The sequence below is a fragment of the Leptosomus discolor genome, chromosome 8, assembly GCF_034619465.1.
Source record: "Leptosomus discolor isolate bLepDis1 chromosome 8, bLepDis1.hap2, whole genome shotgun sequence".
Lineage (NCBI taxonomy): Eukaryota > Metazoa > Chordata > Aves > Leptosomiformes > Leptosomidae > Leptosomus > Leptosomus discolor.
Genome location: NC_141398.1, coordinates 51,062,317 through 51,084,582, shown reverse-complemented (window position 1 = coordinate 51,084,582; position 22,266 = coordinate 51,062,317). Strand labels below are relative to the sequence as shown.

Genomic DNA, 22,266 nt, shown 5'->3' with positions numbered 1-22,266 from the left:
TAATACAGGTTTCATATCTAAAATACAATTGCTAAAGGAACATTTTGTTGTTGAATTGAAGGGCTCCTTCCTGTTATATCTGGATTATTCCAAGTGCTCAGGGAAAAAACCCTATTATGGATTACTGTTTTATATTAGCCTTGTATGTTGCAATTGCTGCAGTAAAGAAAAGAGTGTCCTCATTTGACCAAATCAAGTTACGCTTATGTGTAGGAGAGAGAGAGACAGTAGCCTAAAGCGTGACTAATAGCTAGAACTAGATACAATTTGTTCAATTTGTTTATTTTTCTACATCATACTTTCCTTCTGATAATGTTCTGACATTGTTAATCGATGTCTTTTGCAGTCTTAAGAAATAAAACATTTTTCTTTCAAAGTGAGGAACACTGTAGAAAGCTACCTGTTCAGGACACTGGTATGGGGTTTCCCACCCAAACCTAGCTGATGGGATAAGAGGTAATTAGGTCAATGTAGTTCTGAAGAAAGGCACATAAGAAAGGAAGATGAATGAGGTGGGGTTAATTAACAAGCTATAAATTCATAGTGCATAAAAAAAAAATCTTGTCACACACACGTGTATAAATATACATGTGTATGTTGATATAAAATGTGTATATAAAGGTATGTAAATGAGCTGCTGGGATAACTGTGACCATTGCACGGATGTACAAGTCCAACCTGTAAACATGATCATCAGATGCCAAGCCCTGTCCAGTTAAGAGCTGTGTTGGGCTAATGATAAGGGCCTAAAAATCTTCATGCCCTTTTCCAGAAGCTCCAATTCCTCCAGCCTGGCCTCAAATGTCACCTGCTGCAAAGTGACTCTCTCACTACTTAGGCTCTGTTCACCTTCCTACAAATGCCTTCAAGAAAGCACTTGTGGCTCTCCAGCTGCACCAGAGTTTGCTAGTAGGAGCACGACAGTACTAGAAGCTGTATTTCTTCCCTACTTTCATGTCTGGTGAGGGTGTTATTTAGGCCAATCCGTTAGGCAGTTCTGCCTCATATAATACATTGCATATGATAGATGCTGTCTGTCATCCTGAAATGGGATGTGTACATTGTATTTTTCAGCCAGTCTCAGTTAGGATATAGACAGATTTGTCTGCTGTTTTACTGAAGGGAAGAAAAAAAAAAAATTGACCCGTATCTGTTGATTTAGTTAATTATTAAAACGAATGGGAATCTCAGATTTCTGCAGTAAATTGTGGTGTGTGAAAAAAGGGTTTCATTGACTTAATTCTTAAATTATTTAAAAAAGATGAGGTTAGAAGGTGTGATTAATTCCCCCTGAGCGCTGCATTAATAGCCTTCCAGTGTTCTTAACCGTATAAGGGTTGCACTGGGGATTAACTATAGTCTTAAGTTTGACAGTCTAGGATGGGAGAATTAATAAGAAAATATTCAGCAGTGTTGAGTTTAGTAACAGGATGACACCACCTTGTAACTGCCTTCTAAACTCTCAGTGCAACTCTCCCTTCCTTTTGATCGTGTGTATTGCTGGCGATGTATGCCTAGAGAAGTATACCGGGACACTGCAGGAGTTAAAATCTTAAACCTTCTCATTGTTCCATAGCGTTTTACACTTTTTTTCTTTTCTCCCTTCACAGGAAATGACCTAGAGGCCTTACAAATACACTCGTGCATTTTTGTTCTGAGTCTACAATTGAGGGCAAATGCAGTCTGGAAGCACCACTTCTTAATGTTACAACGGAAACTACCTCAACAAATAAGGAAAGGGGAAGAAGGCTTGCAATAATAAACACTCTAATTTTTCATAGCTTATACTTGCAAAGTCTTCTGTAAACAGAGTCCAGATTTCCCCTCACCCCACCCCTCCAGTATTAAGAAGAGACACTACAAATAAACTAATTTGGCAGACTGGATCTGTCAAGACATTTGAAGATATTTGATCTGCTGACATAAGGATTTGCTTTTTCAAGGAAGGAGCTTCTGCACTGCTTTTTTTAATCGCTGTTGATCGGTGGTTTCCTCCACTTTTCCTGGTATTACTAGTGGGAAAATTGTATTAAGGTATTGCTTCTAAAACTATTATTTGCATTGACAAAAATAACTTTTGTAGACTTAACAGCAAGTGACAATAATATGCTCATGAAGAAATCGTAGGTGGTAACTTCTCTGCTCCAGTGTGGCTTTTCTGCGTGCAGAGTGGAATACCAAACAAGAGACAGAGCATTATTAAGATACTTCGGCTTGCTTTTTGACTACAGTTTATAACTGCAGCAGGGCTGCACTGAACACTGAAAATACGAAGTCAGCAAATCTGCTGCCTTTCTCACTGCTGATACAGATTATACAGACGCTTGCCTTTTTGAAATGCCTTTTGTGAAACCTATGTACACAGTCCGCCACTGTTACTGTACATAATTATATATTTGAGGAAGGAATTTGACAAGTGATTGTTAATTCAAGAAATCTTTGGACAAGCACTCACTTATGTATTGCTGTAGTGCACAAGAAAGCAAAATGGACTATAAGCGGCGCTTTTTGCTTGGCGGGTCCAAGCAAAAAGTGCAGCAACACCAGCAGTATCAAATGCCTGAGCTAGGCAGGACCCTGAGCGCACCGCTGGCATCTACAACCCCAGCATCCCCTTTGGTCTCCTCAGCTGCTGCGGGCAGCTGCAACCACCCTGTGTCCCACACTACTCCGATCGCAGACATCCAGCAGGGAATCTCCAAATACCTGGATGCACTCAACGTATTTTGCCGTACGAGCACTTTCCTTACAGACCTTTTCAGCAGTGTATTTAGGAACTCGCACTATTCTAAGGCAGCTATGCAACTGAAAGACGTGCAGGAACATGTCATGGAAGCAGCGAGTCGACTCACAGCAGCAATAAAACCAGAAATAGCAAAAATGCTGATGGAACTGAGTGCAGGAGCTGCAAACTTTAAAGATCAAAAAGAGTTCAGCCTCCAAGATATTGAGGTAAGTTACCTTGGGAGATCCTATTTTGCATTGAATTTGTGTCATTCTTTCTTAATTGGACCTTCTCTTCAAAATCATATCTACAACAAAAGTTCTTTCTGCTTTGCTTTGTATTTGGGGGCAATGCTGGTAAAAAGAGAAACTCTTCATTTCTTATGTTTTCTCCTTGAAAATATTAAGTAATTTGCAGTGCCTGACTTCCACCTATGTTGAATTGGGTATTTAGTAGGTATTTCTGTATAAGAACTTGTACTCTGTTTAAAGATTGCATGAAATAAGGAAGATGAGTTATAATTGTACTACCTGTATAATTCTAAATGGTAATCTTGTATACGATTTCAGCTTACACTCAGTAATCCAACAACCTCTTTCTTCTTTGGGGAAACCATGCTTAGTTTAAAAATAATAATAATGAAACCAAAACCAAAACAACCCCAACACCCTGCCCCTCCAAACTAACTATGTAACAGTTTTAAACAAATTTCTGGTTTATGTTAGCTAATATTTTTAGTGATATTAAGCCATCATATCCTAGATTAACCTATACTTTCTGTAGGATTACACGTTCTGAGGGGAAACCTGAACACTTGGGAGTGGTGTATTGTCATCAGTGTTTGTGTAAAACTGCATATTAGTTGACTAATGAACAAAATTTCTGTAAAATTATGTTTTATCACTCTTCAAAACATCTTTGTCTTTTTGAGCTGTTGTGCTTAAAAGGAAAATACCATGGTAGCATGAGAGATTTGTGCTGTAAAAATTTGTTATGACTTTGCTATAATTGCAGTACACTGGCAGCGAGTGCTCAACAGTCAGAATTCAGAGGTTGTGAAGTTGAGAGAGGATCCCCAACTCTAATTGTGACTGTCTGGGTGTTTCTGCGTATTTCTCCTGTAGTAAATGTCTTCATTATGTAACAGGCAGCGTTAAGTGACAGTCACGTATGAATCCCTGGTGTTTTAAGTAGTTTATGTTTTGACATATTTCTTTCCTTCGCAGCAGTCTCTGCAAAGTTATTCATGCAGAATTCCATCCTGAGTGGAAAACATATTTTTGAGTTCTCTTTTGATTTAGATTTCAGGTAACTTTGTAAGGATGAGTGTCATACACACTGCTTATCAAGCATTACTTGCTTTCTATAACTGCACAACGTACAGATGAAGCAGTTAAGTAGAATGCTTGCATAATTGTAGTGAGAAATATGACTGACAGTTTTCAGTGTATACTTAGTATACAATGAAGTAAGGTTGGCCGTGTATTTTTTTATAAATGTCTTCTGTAGACTAGTATTTTTGAAAACAATCTGTAAGAAAAAATACCTTTTTTAAAAAAATTTTAAAATCACTGTGAGTTTATGTAATTAAGGCCTTGATAATAGCTGTGCTGAAAGACTTTTTAATTGAAAAACCTAAAAATATATGAAGCACTATCTGTCTTTTAGGGGTTTTTTGTGGCCTTTGAAACCCTGTATTGCAAAATGTGGGCAGCTATCTGTATTCTGCTTTTATAACCTAGTAAAGCAATTTAGGTGCTAATTCATGCACTGTTTGAGGAGAGTGCTTTCTTCAGACGGGAGTTCACAAGCAAAAGCAAAGCATCATTTGTGTAAGTTGACTGCACGTCCTGTCAGCGTAAAGCAAAGGCAGAGAAACGTGCTTTGGTCCCTGCTTTACCTGTATAGACCTAACCCTTGTTCTGGAGCTCCGTGTGCACCTGCGGTGCTCTCTTCACCAGGCAGCTCGATGGTAGGAACAGACATAAAGAGGGCGCAGGCAAAACAGCTGGCTTGCTTGCCTGGTTTTTTTTAGGCATATCTTGTGGAAATTGACCTCGACTTGCTGTACTTCTTGTCTGCCTTTTAAACTGCATCTTGCACGTAGCTTTAAAAAAAGTCAATATGTGAGACTTATGGGAACTTTGGTGTAATGAGACAAGTATTGCATTCTGCTTTTGCTGAAGAACCAGTGAAACTTAAAGATGTGACACTGACTCACATGGTTGTTTTATAAGTCAGGCAGGGAGCATGGTTTAGATGACTTAAGTATATGGATGATTGTGCCCGGGAAGCAGTTCAGTTGCTCACTGTTGAAATGGACCTTGTCAGAGGTCAGTATAGAGAATATATTTAAGTTTTTAGGTGACTTGGAAGTACATGATATAAGTATGCTGGAAGACCTGCTGAATTAAAAATATTCTGGAACTGAACAAGTGAGTTTTCCACTTGGGATGGAATTCAGAGGGAAAACTGAATGTTACAATATTTAAATAGGAAATTTTCAGCCTCACAAGTGGAGCCCACTGGGCAGCAGTTCTAAGAAGACTTCTAGGGCTTACAGTAGTCGCATGTTGAGTGGAGTCAGTGTTGTGTGGTTGCAAATAATAAATCAGTGTTGTTGCTATTGTGCAAAGAGGCAGCTGTCATGTATTTAACAGGACTGTAACCTGCAAGAACCATGAAATAAGCATTCAACTTTCCTCACTTTGGTTATTATGATCTCAAACGCAACAGTACACCCACATACACACTGCTGTTGCACTTAGAGAAATAGTGAGCAACTGGAGAGACAGTAGAGGAGAGTAGCAAGAATAATCAGACATCCAGGAAACAGGACTTCAGAGGACAAATTGAAAAGATGGACTACAGGAGAGAAGACTAAGAAGGAAAATCGGAATTGTTCAGATTGTAATAATCTTCTGGCAGCTGTTCCATTCTTCATGTCCATGTAAGGTGGAGCAAGAAGTAATGAACTTAAATTTCAGAAGGAAAGATTCATGTTAGATGTGGAAACAATTTGTAATGTTAGTGAATTACTGACGTGGATGGCTACAAAGGGTAGGGAGCCTCCATGATGAAGAACTTACAGAACAGGTTAAACCTGCATCTAGCAAAACTGACCCAGGTGAAATTGCTCCTTGCTTGGGACAGTAGGATGGCCTTTTGAGAGGCTCTCCTACTCTGTTTTTCTGTGAATTGAAGACTGAGCTATTTATGCTGAAATTTTTATTTAAAAAGTGTAGTTTGGTTTTTTCCCAGATCTATAGAAAAGTTAACATTTGATAAAACTACCAGCAGGATTAAAAAACTCACAATGGAAGCAGCAAAATATAAAGGGCTTACCTGACTTCATTAGAGTTTTCTGACCAGGGGAAACAAGGGGAGAAGAGTGTGAGAGGCAGTGTAATTGTTTCCTTGGAAAATACAAGGGGGAAATACAGTAACATATGAAGTTTATTTTGCAGCTTCTCTGGTAGACTGAAAGAACTTAGAGCTCTGAGAAAGAATTGAGAGATGGTTGAATGCCTGAATGGCAGCTTATCAATATTCTATGAAGAGGTACTCCAGAGCCTCTTATTTGAGGGGTGGAGTCTGGTATTACGGAAGCAGCAGAAGGGGAGTTGTAATTCATGGCGGGATGGGAGGACAGAACCCCAAATTCATGAGCTGGACACGAGAGTGAGGCTTTTTCTATGCATGAGCCCAGCTAAGGAAAACACACTTTTCCTAAGCCTTCCTCAACATTGTTCCTTGAGGAAGAATGAGAAATACAAGCAGAGCAGGCTTGGCTTTAGAAATTGAGGAGAGGAATATAGTTTTTCTGAGGTGCCACACATTTTTATCTAATGTAGTGGGCTCTAGCCCCAAGGGAAGGCAATATCAAGAAAAATCCCAAGTTCTGATAAACATACACTGACTTCAATTTGGACTAAAAAAGGTGGTGCAACCTGGATTGTAGCAGCAGTGGGTGAGGATTTTAATTTATTTATTGGTTTTTAGCAGAACAGAGCTTGCTAGTTCAGATGCCAAGATGTGTAAGAAGGTGACTTCTCTTGAACAAAGTTGTCGGTGACAGATGGAGTTTTCCAGGGTTTCTTAATTTCAGAAATGCAAGTGCTGATTTTTATTTTCTGCCTTTAATTTTCCCTTTTCAGAAAACTATGAATTCTCAGGTGTTTTGCCTGTTTGCCTGATGCTCCTGTTTGTATGTAACCAGTTTGATTAATACATGCCTGTATGGGTGAGGAACAGCTTGGAAATCAGGGGGAATGAGAGTCTGTTTTATGTTGTTTTTCAGATCTGTTGTTAAAGTTTTGTAAGCTAGAAGAATGCAATAAAACTGTACTTCTGTTAATAAAAGTGTTAAAGAAAATTTGGGGGAGGGGGTACGGAATAAAACTGAAAAAAGTTTATGTATTTCCTCATCTTTGTGAAGCTTTGCAGCAGCCTCACTACTGCAAAATACAAAGAATGAATCTTGGTTTAGTTACCTGATGCTTGTGTATTGTGCCTCAAAAGTGATGGTAATGACACAAATGTACATGTTGCCCTCCTAAACAAAAGGGAAGCATGAATGGGCACAGGATATTTACTTGGACTCTCTGTTTTGTATTAAGTGGAGATAATTTTTGGCTTTCACGTGTATAAAATAACCAAAGATTTTTGAGCAAGAGGCTTTTGGGACAAAAATGTCTGTGTAAATATAAAATGTAGGCTTTCCTTAGCAAACATTGTAAAGCCCAATTTAAATATTTTTTAAAAAATTATTATCTTTCACGTGATTTGCAGGGATTGGCTTCAGACTTCTCTGAGTTGAGGAACTGTTAGTAGGAAAAAGCTTCTTCAAATGAGTAGAAGATGCTATGGCTTACTGGAATGCCATTGTACTCTTGTCTTGGACTATAATCTTATGATCTGCTCTCAGATCTGCTAGCATTGTCTTCAGAAATATTTTGTATTACATTTTAATTACTGCTTTTTATTTTTTAAATACTTAACACTTAAATGCTTTTTTTGCTAAATTATAGTTAGCATTTTAATAGCTGTCAATATCAGATTATCACTACTGGGCTTTTAGGTTGACTGTTAGCAGAAATGAGTCTGTTAGGTTTCCCGTGTCTCCTAATACTGTAGATGTTAAGGTGCAACTTGTGCTGGAATCTAGTTTATCTTGTAGGTAACTTCTTCAGTGAGCAGGAGTGCATCTTCCTTTGCAGGTGTTTTGGTCGTGAGGTCCCTCTTCCAAACTGCAGAGCATTGCTACATAGTAAAAATGAATATTATTCTGCCTATTTTCAGTAATATGCGGGAAAGGGTATTATCTCATAATCCAGTACACCAGTTTAAGTCCTACCTCACTGTCAATTTCATTATATTGCTGTTTTAGTGTGATCTCTTCATTGGGTAGACAGGTTGTGCACGGGGCTTATTACCAAAGCCATTACGAACTGTGTTAGGGAAAATGGGGGTAGTAGGGAACCACTGAATAAGTGTGTTGCAGCATTTTTGGTTTTTGAGTGTTGTGTTTGTTTAGGGAAATAGCCAAAAAAAAAAAAGGGAGGGTGGTGAGCCGGGGGAGAAATTCTACTAAATGAAATGGTGCTTGGAACTGCACATCTGTGTTTGTATCCAGTTTGGAAGACTGACACTGGTTATTTGCTAACTTTATTAGTGTTAATGTTCTGTTTTAAAGGATCTCTTGTATAAGATTTGCTTGACAGGGAATTTGCATGGCATCACTGTTCAGCAATGAAATCTGGCAATTTTGTCTGTGCACTTTGTCCAACAAAATATTCCAAAGTTGATTGTGTGTCCCCATTAGGAGGATAATATGGGACAGAGTAACCTAACACTGCATCTCCACCTGATGCTCCTGTTTGTATGTAACCAGTTTGATTAAACTCATCACCTGTTTCAGAGACAAGGAAGTCTGAAGTGAGACCTCCCCAAAAGCCCCATTGCTTCCAACTGCCTAAACAGGAAGACAGATTCCTTTAGGTAAGGTTATTCAGCTGCTGAGATAGATAGCTGTGCTACCTGGTAACGGGCTGGGAAAGTCAAGGTGCTAGAGCTGTATTTCTTGGGACAAAATGTTTGCAAAGAGAAGACCTCATCATATATGCTATATAAATTATTCTAAAAAATTGTTTAAGAAAACACCACCACTACCAACAAAAACTTACGAATTGACACCTGTGATGATTCCAGTTCATCTTTGATTACTACACAGTCTCTAGGTTTTAGTCTGTTCTTACTATGGTCTAAAGCAGGAGAGTCAAACACTTCTGCATCGGAAAGTAGGGAAAAATAAGCTTGAAAAAGAGATGGTGGTGTGTCTGTGGCAAAACCACACCAATATGCTAATATTGTTCTGCGGATTTCGCAACAGAGATTTGGTATATTGCTTTACACACTTCGGTACTTGCTGGCCAACCCTGGCTGTATTTGTTAAACTGGTGGTGGTCGGGCTTCTTTCCCACAGTTAAGACAGAGTTTCAGCTCTTGGAAGAAAATCCTCAAGAAGTGAACTTTAAAGCAAAGGGAGTTTGGCATCTACAGTGAGTGCTTAACAGTGCAAAAATCCTCCACCACTTGGATTTTATTTAAGCAGTTGAAACCATCCTTACCCGTTTCTGGGGAAGACTGAAATAGATTATTTTTCAAACCAAATAGAAGTTCAGTGAAGCAGATGTTACTATTTATCTTTACTATTTAACATTGTAAATTATACTAGGAATGTTGTGTGCTGCCACTTAAAAACTAAATCATTTGTTTATTTTGAGCATTATTCCCAGGCAGGGGAAACTTCAACCTCTGTACCTTAAATATTCTTTGAAACTTAATCGGCTTGAAATTCCTAATGAGTCCTAGTTTCTTCTTCCCCTGAGAGCTGCATTGTTCGTACACAGAAATATTCAGATCACCAGTTGCCTTTTCCTGCAGTTTGCTTATAACTCTTTCTAATCTTGTAGCCAGGAAAGTTGAGTTCTGTTCATTTTATCATTTGCTGACTGTTTTTTTTTAATAAGGCAAACTCCATTTTCAGAGGTCAGTCAAAGTACCAAAAATGTTTAATTTTATGCCTTGTACAAAGAAGGGAAGTGATTTAACCAGAATGGAATGTCAAAAGGAGTCTGGATGCAATGGAAAAAAAGCATTGCCACCACTGGTTCTTCTAAAGTAGATAGTTAATGCATATAACTGTGCGTGTGACTACGGAGTCTTGCCAGTAAGATCATTGTGTCTGAATATTTTTATTCCAGAAGAATGTAGCTGAAAATAAGCCAGATGATTTATTTGCTCCAAGGCATGATGGCTTTGTACATTATCTGTGTATTTTATGAATTACTCCTAAAATGGAATTCACGTTGAGTCTTTTTTAATAAATCAAGTCAAATATATATTTTAAACCACTTTGTGTGACAAACTCCGTAAAAGAAACAGAACGCTTTGAATAGTTTTAAAATACTTTCTACAGTAATTTGCAAAATACTTGCTTCTGTGCTGTGTTCTAGTTATGCTTCGTTGTAAGCTTTTCTCTGTTTAGGAGAGCGTGGCCCTGAAGGTAGATGGAGCACTTCTGTTCATGCTGCTTTGCTCTCCAGGTTGTCCTTCTGGATGGTCGCACTCCTGTCTGCTCTTCCACATGTGGTGGCTGCCCCTAAATACTCAGTTTGCATGACTTGTTTTGTTTTGCTTGTAGTAACTGAGGCTGTCTGTCTTCGATCATAATTCTCATTAGCATTGGTGTAAGAGAGGGAGATAAATGGGGGATGGAAACATGCAGGGGACAGAGGTCCAGGATGGAGAGCCCAGCTCTGGCTGGCAGAGGTGGGCACCCCTTCCCCAGCACGATGCTGGTGCTGCTGCAGGGAGGGACCAGCAGCCCTTCGCTTCCCTGCCATTCCTCAGACTTTCTGAGTGAGTATTACATGACCCATTTCAGTGAAATATTCCGAAGAGGAGATTTGTGCCAGCGTTAGCAGTTCCTGTCAGACAATGCAAGTGACAGGGCTGCAACTTTGTGCGTGCGTTCTGCAGTCACTGTTATATTCTAAAAATGGCACTGTGTTGCCACGGTATTATGTGGCAAAATGTTTTTGATGTTATTACCGGTTATTGCTCTGCTTGGAAGATAAACTGCTGGATTAAACTTTTCTGATTTTTTTTTTTATGATAATGTTTTGAAATTATTCAATTTTTTGTTTGTTTTGGGTTTTTTAGCGTAAATTCAGCTAGGTCTATATGCATGTGGGTTTTGCTGTTGACTTTGTTCTTGTGACAATACACTACTCCCATTTTTGTATTGTTTCACGTGCTTGATATTGCTAAGTAACTTAACAAGCTTTTCATCCTTCAAATAACTGTAACTTGAGTGCAGAACTAAAAGTGACATGGGATCAGTCTGATTTCCCCTTAGTTCATAGAAACCAACACCCACTCACTGTTTACCTTACTTTAAGTAAATGATTAAATATTGTGTATTGCTTATAATCTGAAGCATTATTTTAATGAAAAAAGGTCTGAGTTTAACTTAGTTCCTTACCCCAAACACTGAACAAAAAGGAAGAAGGGAAACTTCCATGAAATCTATTTGCTTTAAATTGGTTTGTTTCTTCTGCCATAGGTACTTGGGCGATGTTTCTTGACGGTGATGCAGGTCCACTTTCAGTTCCTGTCACAAGCTTTGCAGAAGGTCCAGCCGGTGGCACACTCTTGCTTTGCTGAAGCTGTAGCTCAAGAGAGAAAGAACATCAGTGGGGCTGGAGCTTCAAATTTAAGCCCCACAAATGAGCTAGAAGATGCAATAAGATCATGGAGAGGAGCAGCAGAGGTACGGAGGTCTTGCTGTGGTGACAGTATATTTAGTGAAATGACAGTTACGTTTAGTGAAACCTAAATTCAGGCTCGATGCCCTAATCAAGGAAGAAAATCTCTCATTTTAAAGACATGCTACATTTGAAGGGGGGGGATCGTGGTGCAGTTAGGCTCAGATGCTAAAACTTGTTTTACCTCTTTGGTGTTTATAATATCTTTGCCCTGTGTAAAGCTTGCTTTGTGATGTAATTGTACATAAGGAGTGCACAAACAGTGGAAATAGCTTTTTGTTATTAGTAATGAATTAACAATGTTCGACTGTGGTTTGGCAGAATTAAAAAAAAAAATTAAACAAAATGCAAACATACAAGTTGTTCAAAACCAGCAAAATCTTGATGAAAAGTAATTTAGATTATGTATATTTCTCTTAAATTTTGAGTATGAATTCTATTTCATACTTAAAAATCTTTACGGTAACTTTTAACACTCTTGTCTTCATGCTGTTAAGCTTGATCCAGCAGTTGTTGGAATGTTAGTTATATTACTTAAATGTACCTCTCTCTGGACTTGTATTTCTGCAGACACTTGCCACCTGTGGAATCTTTACTTTTCCTGCCGAAAAAAGTACTTTACAAAGAAAAATAGGTTTATGAGCTTTTCTGCTTTCCCTTGAACTATTGAAGTCTGCAGACTGATAGATAGATAGAAATGGATTCAGACACTGAGTGCATGGTTTCCTTAAATTCAAATAACTTGGAGCATGTGCTTTTGAAGTCTAATTTGGCAGCCCACACAGGCTTGTTAATCATCTTGACTGGAAATCTTATCAAGGTTTCCATTTCTCTACTAACATCTGCAAGGTATATGAAAGCGAACAAGTTTCCGTTAGAACTATGAATGCAGAGGAATTACAAGTAATATTCACTGCAGCATAAATTTATTTCACTGGATAAAATAAGGATTTGGGAGTGCTTTAGGTGTATTACAGATAATCGTAATAGGTCTAATCCTGATGCAGCTTTACTTCTTTCGCATAAAACCAGTTACTTTTATGTTTATTATACTTAGTTCCTTAAAACTGTGTTACAATTTCTAGAAATGCCCTGGAATTGCTATCAAGGCTGTTTAAAACGTGGTGAAAATTAAACTTGAGTTTGCAGAATCTGGGACTTTAACTTGATGATTTTTTTTAACCTCCTTAACAGCCCACTTCCACTATTTCTGTTAATAAAATCTGTATTTCAAAATAGATTTTAGTGCAAGTATTACACTACTCAAATCCTTTATTAAACATACATGGGGAGGAGAAGAGAAAAATGCAGATTCTTCCTAGTTCAAGAATAACAGTAGAAGAAACTTCTCAATTCTTGATTGGCTAAAATAACTAATCTGAAATGTTTGTATAGGGTTTTAGGATAGCGTAAGAAAAATCTGTACTCTGTAAATAAAATCTTTCTCTCTCTCTTGCAGTTATAAACAGACTAATATACAAGTCATTTTGATAAAAAGATTTGAAATGGTGAAATCTTTCAAAATTTTTCTTTCTGGAGTGGAAGGCAGTCCACTATTTCCATATAAAATCGGCCTCTCTTGCAGGAGAATACACTGCTGTTTCAGAGTAAAGTTTAAGATGATAATTTGTCAGTTGCTCAAAGCTATTTTCCTTTTTAAGATTTTTTTTTTTTAACTTGGAAAATGCTGTAATTTTGTATGTGTTGATGAGGTGAGCAATGTTTCTGTCCATTGGCTGTAGTACCAAAAATCCCCAGTTTGAACATCCTGCTTTAGAGCAAGACTCCTTCCTAGACTGACAAACAAGCCGTATCTGAGGCCTTAAAGGCAGTTGAGAGTAGGTTTCTGTTTGTTTTACCCTGCTCAGTAATGTTTTACACTTAAAACTAGGTATTTGGCTTTTCATATTCCTTATTTTTCAAAATCATATTATATAAAGCTATTCTCTTGCTGTGCTAAGTTGATCTTACAGTCTTGTGTGGCTCTTCTCAAATTGCGCCACAGTAATCGCCCTTAATTTTATAAAATATATCTTATGAACTCAGGAGTGTTTGTACACACGATTAAATGTATCTTTGGTTTCTGTGGCAAGTAATATACCCTTTATGTTGAAGATATAAGTCCCTGCTCTGGTACCTCCAGTCATCATATGGCCTGTGTCCTGAGAGGAAGCTGAAAGAGTAGCAGCAAACATGTTGAATTAAGTTGCTAGCCAACACCTATATGCCATACAAATTATGTGAGACTTGTACTTTCAAAGTAGCAGTAGAGGTTTAATAAGTTATAATAAATAATCTTCTCCAGATCCTTTCCATGTAGTGCTGCTTCTCATCTCCTTTGTAATGTTTTAAACTCTGTGGGTTGGGGTTTTTTTTGTTCTTTTTTAAAAAATTAATTAAGCTTGTGGTTTAATGCTGAACCTCTTTACCCTGGATTTTTATTTTGCATTACAGGCCACATCTCGACTGCGAGAAAGAGGCTGTGATGGATGTTTGGCAGGAATTGAAGTTCAGCAACTTTTCTGCTCACAGAGTGTGGCAATCCCTGAACATCAGCTCAAAGAGCTAAACATAAAAATTGACAGTGCTTTGCAGGTGAGTTCTTAAAGTCTGTGGCTTTCAGGTGCATGTGGAGTGGGCCAAGGAGTGAAATAGGGAAGGTGTATATTACTGCAGAAATATGTACCACAGGAACCCATGAGGTATTTGAGAATTATGGTATTGGAATCTTACATGATAAATGTGTGTATGGTATAGAACTGAGTAGCGTAAATCCACGTAACAATTCTTATGTCTGTATCCACACACAGTGATGTCTGCATGCTCGCTTACTTGCTGATGTGCCTGTTCTATCTTAACTTTTTGTTTAATGTCAGGCCTACAAAGTGGCTTTGGAGAGTTTAGGCCACTGTGAATATGCAATGAAGGCTGGCTTCCACTTGAACCCAAAAGCTATTGAAGCAAGTCTTCAGGTACGATCTGCTAAACCTGCTCTCTCTTTTCATCCCTCCTCACCTTGAAAATAACTATTAAAAAAAAAATAAAATTGACTTATATTAGGAATTTCTACTGTCTTAATTTCTTCTGATTGATCTGTTTCATATTTCAGGGCTGTTGCAGTGAAGCTGAAGCCCAGCAAACAGGAAGGAGACAGACTCCACCTCAGCCAATTCAGTGTGAACTGCCCACTGTACCTGTTCAGATAGGATCACATTTTCTGAAAGGAATATCGTTTAATGAGTCTGCAGCAGAAAACCTGAAGCTGAAAACGGTAATAACCCTGAATCTAACCACAGGAGTGAAGAAGAAAAAGTATAACTCCTTAAAATTCAGAGAACAACTGCAGTAGAAGTTCAGTGCCAAACTTGTATTTACAAGTGCTTATTTTTAGCCTGACTTCCTGTGGAAACACGATGTTGATAACATTGTATGTCCACACCTGCTTCTGATAACGTTTTAACCACCTGGGCAGATTCAGTCCAATCCAAGAGAAGTGTTAGAAGTCTAGGAGGTAATGAAGCTTCTGTGAACTTTCTGAAAATAGGTGGGTTAGGTATCAAGAAGTGCAGAGGAAAGAGAGCTCTTTCAGGTGCCCCAACCAGATGACACACTTCAGAGCTTTTATCATCTTAACTGCCAAAATAAGTCTGGTCCAACCTAGTGCTAAGGGAGGTACTTCAATAAATTAAAAAAAAAAAAATTAAGATGGTGGAGAAGTTAATTGTATTTTCAGTATAAAGGAATGGAAAGGATGTCCATTCAGAAGGAACTGGGACAATTTTAATCAGCATTTTCAGGTTTTTTTTTAGATAAGCCCAGCTCCTTGCTCCTGAAAGAGTTGAAACAATCCACAGCTCAAAATGCTGCTTTTCTGTTGTCTTTGCAGTGCCCTTTGTAGTTTTGATTAAACTGTTTTGCAAGAATATAAGCAAAAATACTCCAAAGAAGTATTGTGTTCCAAATAGCAGAGACAGTCTTCCATATTTCTGTTCTCCAGTTGAGCTCTTCTAGTTATACAAGACTGTTCAGAGGTAAAAGACATTATAGCTGTTTGAAAAACTATAGAACAGTGATAAATACATATGGAAGCATTGGTGAATGTTTCTGAATTGCATATTTAGTATGACAAAGATGTTATGATTTTATTTTTTTTTTCAGCACACAATGCTGCAGTTGATTAAGGAAGCTGGATGCCATAATGGACTTACACCACGGGATGACTCTCCTGTTACTGAAGTACTAAATCAGGTTTGCCCTTCCACTTGGCGAGGAGCCTGCAAAACTGCTGTACAATTGTTATTTGGCCAAGCTGGACTGGTAAGTGACTATGAAATCCTGAAAAGAAAGTAGATATTTAAAAGAGTTTAGAAATTAATTTCCAGTGTCTTCCTTTGTGTTTCTCCATTTTTTAACGCTGCAACTAACTTGGTTTATGAGCAAAGTATGTCCTTGTAAAATGCAAGTTTGTAGATGGTATCTGCAGTTGGTAGGAACAGGAGAATGTGCTGTGTACTTTGTGGTCTCTGTTATTACTAGAGAGAACACAAGAAGTGAGACTTAATTCATAGTGAAATAGAAAGATTTTAAAATCTATAGATGACCATGTTAAAAAGAAACACCCCTTCCCCCCGCTTCTCTCAGGTTAGCTTTAAAAACTGCCATTTTTTCATTTCCTCTGCTTTGAATGGAAGCTGGGTTTCCTGCCCAACATAAACCAGGAAGCCCTCTGCATCAAGTAATGCTGCCTGACATCTCCAAAGAGGACAGAACAATTAAATACCTTGCTGTAGACATATGTGTTCTTTAGAAACAAACCCCATGGATTTTACAGTATCTAAACAGTTTCTAAAAACTGATGCTTGGAACATACTCTAAGAAAATGCAGTTGTACTGCTGTAAATAATTACTGCAATCTCTTCATCTAATAAAGTGTTCATTCATGACACATAGGTTTTTTGGACTACTGTGAGTTTTCATTTGACTGGACAAATAAAATGGGGGCAGGAATGCAATAGGATAGGAAGGAAATGCAAGCATAAAGGTACACCACGGCCTGTGATAGTGTCTGTCAAATATTCTTTGAATCATCTTTAACCTACAGTGACCTAAATGCTTCTTGTCAATTCATATACTGATTCTTTGTCCAAGGTGATGGCAGGCCATCAGGACTGTGTAATTAATTGTAATTTCTGATGGAAGGATCCATATTGATACATACTTTGTAAATATCACATTTTCAAACAAGTCACACAACTGATTAAGTGACTTTGACCTTCCTTCCTAGTCCATTAAATTATATGTTTTTTGGTACCATTAATAGGTTCTCCAATAACGGTGAATGACAAACTGTAAATAATAAATTTGTCAGGTATTTCTACTTTAGCATTCCTTTGATAATAAACATTAGATATTCCCTTAATATTAAATATTTGTTAGAGAAGTAGGTTCAAATCATGCTGGAATTCAACTGACTTCTTATGTAAAGAAGGCCTAAAATCAAAAGGACAGTCCATCAATATCATAACAGCAGTGCACCTGCTATCAGTCTTTATTTCACTGTGATACAGGGATTTAAGGACAGGAGATGGTAGTGCATTAACCACTTTGTATAAGGAAGATTTACAGGGAGGCATAAGAAGGTGGTATCTTTGCAGGGAGAGAAACCAACTGTGGATAGTAGGATTGAGCAAATTCCTACTTGGGTGTTATCAAGGGAAACGTGTTAAATATGATTAGAAGAAGAACTAGAAGAAAAGGATATAGTTAAGTGGGATTGTGTCTTCGCCTGCCATATTTCATGGCAGGATGCTGGGAGTCAGCAGCAAAGTACGGGAAATGAGGCCAGAAAAACTGTTTCTCAGCAGCCCTATGGGAGTGTGCCGTAACTCGAGAGGAGTTCTTGGCTTCTGAGTGTCTAGATGAGGAATGCCTTGGAGGATGCTGCACCTCCCACCGTTTCCGTTCCAGGGGCTTTCAGGGTTGTGCACACCCAGGTTCTGCCCTGGTGAGATTTGGCGAGTGGCCCAAGGTGCATTTGGACTCAGGAATCTGGAAATCTCCTGGTGTCCTGTCTAGACGTAACTAGTTAGACCTGCTGGTAATTAAAGTGCTGATGTTCTTCAGGTTTATTGTATCATTTGAAGAGTTGTCAGCATAAAACTTGCACATTCTCCCAAATGACAGTGCTGATATAAGGATTGTTACTTGTGTTGAATCATAAATGTCTCCAAAGATTTTTGCATGAACCTCAGGTTCTGAGAGTAGCTGGCTTCTATCTTCAAAGACATAGTAATGAGCTATACACATGACTAAATACTTGTGAGCTTTCTCTCTTTCGTTCATTCTCGCTTTGAGTTGTTACAATTTGGAAGGGTGTGAGGGTTGAGGTTTTTCTTTATAAACTGTGTGCTATAATTTTTTTTTACAATATTCAATTATGCTTGTGTGCAGCCTCATGCAATGATGAGAAATTGTAATTTGCTTCTTTAAAGCATTCTTTGGGTGGAGATGAGAGAGGAAACACCTGTAAAACAAGAACAATAGATGTCTGATGCACAGGAAGCTATCCTCTAAGCACCCAGCAGGCTGGGAGGGAGAATGTGTTTATTTTAAGTTTATTTTGTGTAGGACTCAGATAAATGAATCTTGGGACAATATTACATAATCTTTGGTTTACTGCTTTTAGAACCTAAGCTGTCTGCATTAGTTCAGAATTGTGTGTAAATTTGCCATTTAAGTGCCAATTTTAAGCAAGAACATACTTGTCAGTCTCACTGTCTTTAGCCTGTCTTGCCATGTGATTTTTAATACAAAACTCATTAAGAGTGGAAAGCACAATGAGATATGACTTAGTTTGCTTGGTTATTTTAGGCTTCAGGTTTTTTAACATAAGAAATAATTTTTAAAAGTGCAGTTTTTCAGTTTTTACCTTAGCATATAAAGAATTGTATTTTCAGATTTGGGTCAGCTGAAGAAATCTCCATGTTTGAATAAAAGCAACATGTATTAACATAGTTGAATTTGGAGGATGAGTACAAATAAAACTTTGGCCTCATACGAAGTCATGAAGAGAAGGTTTCACTGAGTCTCTAGCCATCTTTTTTTGTGCTTTCTGTAGCAAAAAACAGCATGCATTGCAGAAGCACTAAATCTCCGAGTAATGTTTAAATCCCAGATGTTGTAACTCTGACCAAATGTTGAGGAAGGTAAAACTTTTTTTAATGGGAAGAAAGGAAGATATTGGGGGGGAGACGCTCCCAGCAAAGCCCAGGCCATGAGCACTTCCCTGCATCACTACCAGAAGCTGATCTAGCTCTGCACAAATCAGAATTTTAGTTCTGACTTACAGGTCTGAGATGCAGACAGTATTTTTCTTGAGAGATCAGAAAAATCACTCCTAAATTAATTTCTCCTTATCCCAATTATAATTGTAATATAGCTGAATTGCAGGTTACAAAATTACATAAAATTAAAATGGTACAAATACAAGGAAAAAGGTGCTGGAGTTGCCCTGTTATTAACTGAGAGGCATTTTCATGAGTGGATAATAGCAGGGCGTTTTGTCACTGTGCTTAGACATGTTTTACAAGTTTGAATAAACTTGGGCAAATGCTTAGAGTCAACCGGAGGAAAACTAAGGCCTTATACTGAAATATCTAAAAGGTGGGAAATAACTGTGTTCAAATGTCATTGGATGGTTTAGTTAAAGCAAGAGAGAGAAGAGACTCTCAGCATTTTTCATATTTCACATTTCTTCATATCCAGTAGTAGGAAACCAGTTAGAAGTAGAACCAGTGTAGGATGATTACAAAAAAGCCAGTCATATCCCTTGAGGCTTATTTATACCAGAGGACTTCTGCCATTTCGAGGATAAATGGTACAGCTAATCTGCTAGTCACTGAAGCAAGAACTGCTGACTGCTGCCAAAAAGCTGCTGGTTCAGCATGACCAAAATAGGAAATTATGGAAATGATCAAAAAGGCCAACCCATGCAGACTGGACAACAACAGAAAGCACGAACCAAATATGGAACTTACTATCACTGGTATTAAAGTTTAAATGAAGCTGAAGTGAATCCGTTCCTACCCAATTCCATAAAAAGAAAGGTTCATGATAGAAGGTTAATTTTCAACACTTTCATCTTCCATATACCTTCATGATGTCTTACAGAAGGCTCAGAATTCAACAAATTGAACAGTTGCCTTTCTTCTCTTTATGTAATAGGGAATTAATAATAGTACAGTTCCATTAGGTAGAAAAGAGAAATGTTGGTGTAAGATTTTTATAACCTTGAAAGAAGGGGGTGTGCGTTAAGAATTGTGAGCTATGAGAAGAGTTTCAGACTAAATATTACTTGTCTATATCATACCATGCACTGCAGTTTAAATAATTTAAAGTATTCGGATAAATAAGTGTTTGGGAGCTATTAAACTAGTAATAGTGCCAAACCTCTCAAATGTAAGGGCCGTTATACAAAGCCATTGATAATTACCAGCTGTTAGGTAAAGCAGTTGGTTGCTGGGTAGTGATGCATAACTATAATATATAATTGAGAAAAATTAAGTCCTTGAAATACAGGTTACTGTATTAAACTAATAATTTTATATTCGTTCTCCTTTTTTTGAGATATTAAATTGGAAGTCAACTTAAAATGATTTTGTGAGATGATTTGATTTTATCTGGTTATTTTTTTTGTACCTGTAGCGTGGCAGGGAGGTGAGATTATTGCATCTTAACTACAGGGTTGATAAAAACTAGAACTAATTTTTAAAATTTCCCTTTTATTTTCATTTTATTTGCTAGGTGGTTGTGGATACAGCACAGATTGAAAATAAAGAAGCCTATGCTCCTCAGATAAGTTTAGAAGGATCCAGAATTGTGGTGCAAGTTCCATCAACTTGGTAAATAAAAAATACTGTATTGCAGCTATGACTGAAATATATAGGGGAAAAAACGTGGAGTACAAATGGCAGAGAGAATACTATGCAGTTATGGTGTATCTTCCCGAAGTTCCTTTATCTGGAACAGTTTGAATACCACTGTTCCTGACAGACAGTTGTACTTCAGCTGTCTTTGTACTAGTGCTGCCTCTGGGGGGAATAGGAGAGAGGCAGAGCTGGGGCACCGAAACATACTTTCAAAGAAAAATTAAAAGCTTGATGATGAAAGAGAAGATTTAAAAAAAAAAAAAAAAAAAAAATCCTGTTATGCTCCTCCCTGGCAGGTCCTCCCAGCTGTTACCTCAGGAAGGTGAGGAATTAGATGAGATTAATATGAGAGCTTTAGTTCTTTCTTCACTGACCTGTCGTAAACCGTAGAAGTCTGGTCCAGAGATACTATTCCTGCCAGTTTAGTTGACTGCCTAGGAAGGAGTGGTAGGATTAATCTGCAGTTTAGGTGGATTTCTCCCCTTTTGAAACAATGATTTGGAATTGGAACACTTCCTTTCACTCTTACTTTGGAGTACTCAGTGTTATGAATTTCAGTACAACACAGCTCATTCATCTGAATCCTCACTGGAGACAGCCTGTTACTAATGGTACCAATGGCATGTCCTGAAGTACGAGTCAACTGATAGTCTGTTTACGCAAATACATCTTTAATTCCTCTGTAGAGTATAAACTGGCCCTTCTCTGTCCTCTCTGTTAATCGCTCTAGTATGAAAGAACTAAAATAACGCAGCGTGCTTTGAGCCAGGCTTTGTGCACTCTGGAAGAGCTCCGCCTGCTGACACACAGTGAGAGTGCCTCTTGATTCGGCTCTGCTGGGGGGGCTCATTAAGGACTTGACAAATGTGCTGATATTTAGGCTTGAGTTATTCTGATTTCACCTCAAATTCAGTCCTAATTCTGTGCCGTTAATGAGGAAAATTCACTAATCCTGCATCTTCACAGCTCAGTAAAATCTTCCCCAGACTGTTGGATATGCTGAATCATTTTGCACGTGGAGTCTGTCAGGCTGGGGGCTGGACTCCAGAATGTGCCCATGCACTAGTGTGTTGTGTCAGGTTTGCTGAGTGTTCTTGCCGTTTTCCAGAAATGGGCTTCGTGTGTTTGTTAGTTCTTACCTCTGTGCCTGAATTATGCCTGCTCAGCTAAAGAGCTAATCATTAATCATGATTTTAAAATGAATTATATAACTCTTAATTTTACAGTTAGATTAGTTTTATATTTACCAGTAGAAAGAAACTGGGGCTGCAGGCATTGTCTTTAGGAACCCTCAGACATTCCTACATTATGCTGCCTTTACTAGTTGTACCTCTGTAGAAGCAGTAGTGGTGCATCAATCGGCCTTTTATTTTCTGGCTAGTATGGTGAAATCATTTAATGTAAAAAAAAAAAAAAATAAATTGATTTTTAAGTTAAACTTAATGATTACAGGTGTCTGAAAGAAGATCCAGCAACAATGTCTTTGCTACAGAGGAGTCTGGATCCAGAGAAGACTTTGGGACTAGTAGATGTGCTCTATACCGCTGTGTTTGACATACACAGGTGGAAGGAAGGAAGGTACATCTCCTCTTGAGCTCTACTTTCCTAGTTTAAACAAAGCCATCATTGTTGAAATATCTATACTGAGGAATTTGATAGTACCAGTTCATCAGAAGGGGAAAGCAGTAGTCCAACCAAGCACAAGAAATTGGTAATCTACATAGGTACCTTGTGGGTATGTACAGAGATACAGCAGTCTTTTTAAAACCAAACTAGCAGCTTA

The 22,266-nt window shown here is 38.0% G+C and overlaps 1 protein-coding gene across 1 annotated transcript in view; it reads left to right on the top strand.

Moving 5' to 3' along the window:
• The first annotated feature begins 2,457 nt into the window (after positions 1–2,457).
• Positions 2,458–22,266, top strand: part of GARRE1 (granule associated Rac and RHOG effector 1) — a 28,269-nt gene continuing 8,460 nt past the window's right edge. Inside the window, exons 1-8 of the mRNA XM_009951083.2 lie at positions 2,458–2,952; positions 11,355–11,561; positions 14,011–14,151; positions 14,433–14,528; positions 14,666–14,827; positions 15,715–15,873; positions 20,359–20,456; positions 21,936–22,061. Of these exons, the coding sequence (XP_009949385.2) occupies positions 2,458–2,952; positions 11,355–11,561; positions 14,011–14,151; positions 14,433–14,528; positions 14,666–14,827; positions 15,715–15,873; positions 20,359–20,456; positions 21,936–22,061 (1,484 nt within the window). The remainder of the gene's footprint in view (positions 2,953–11,354; positions 11,562–14,010; positions 14,152–14,432; positions 14,529–14,665; positions 14,828–15,714; positions 15,874–20,358; positions 20,457–21,935; positions 22,062–22,266) is intronic.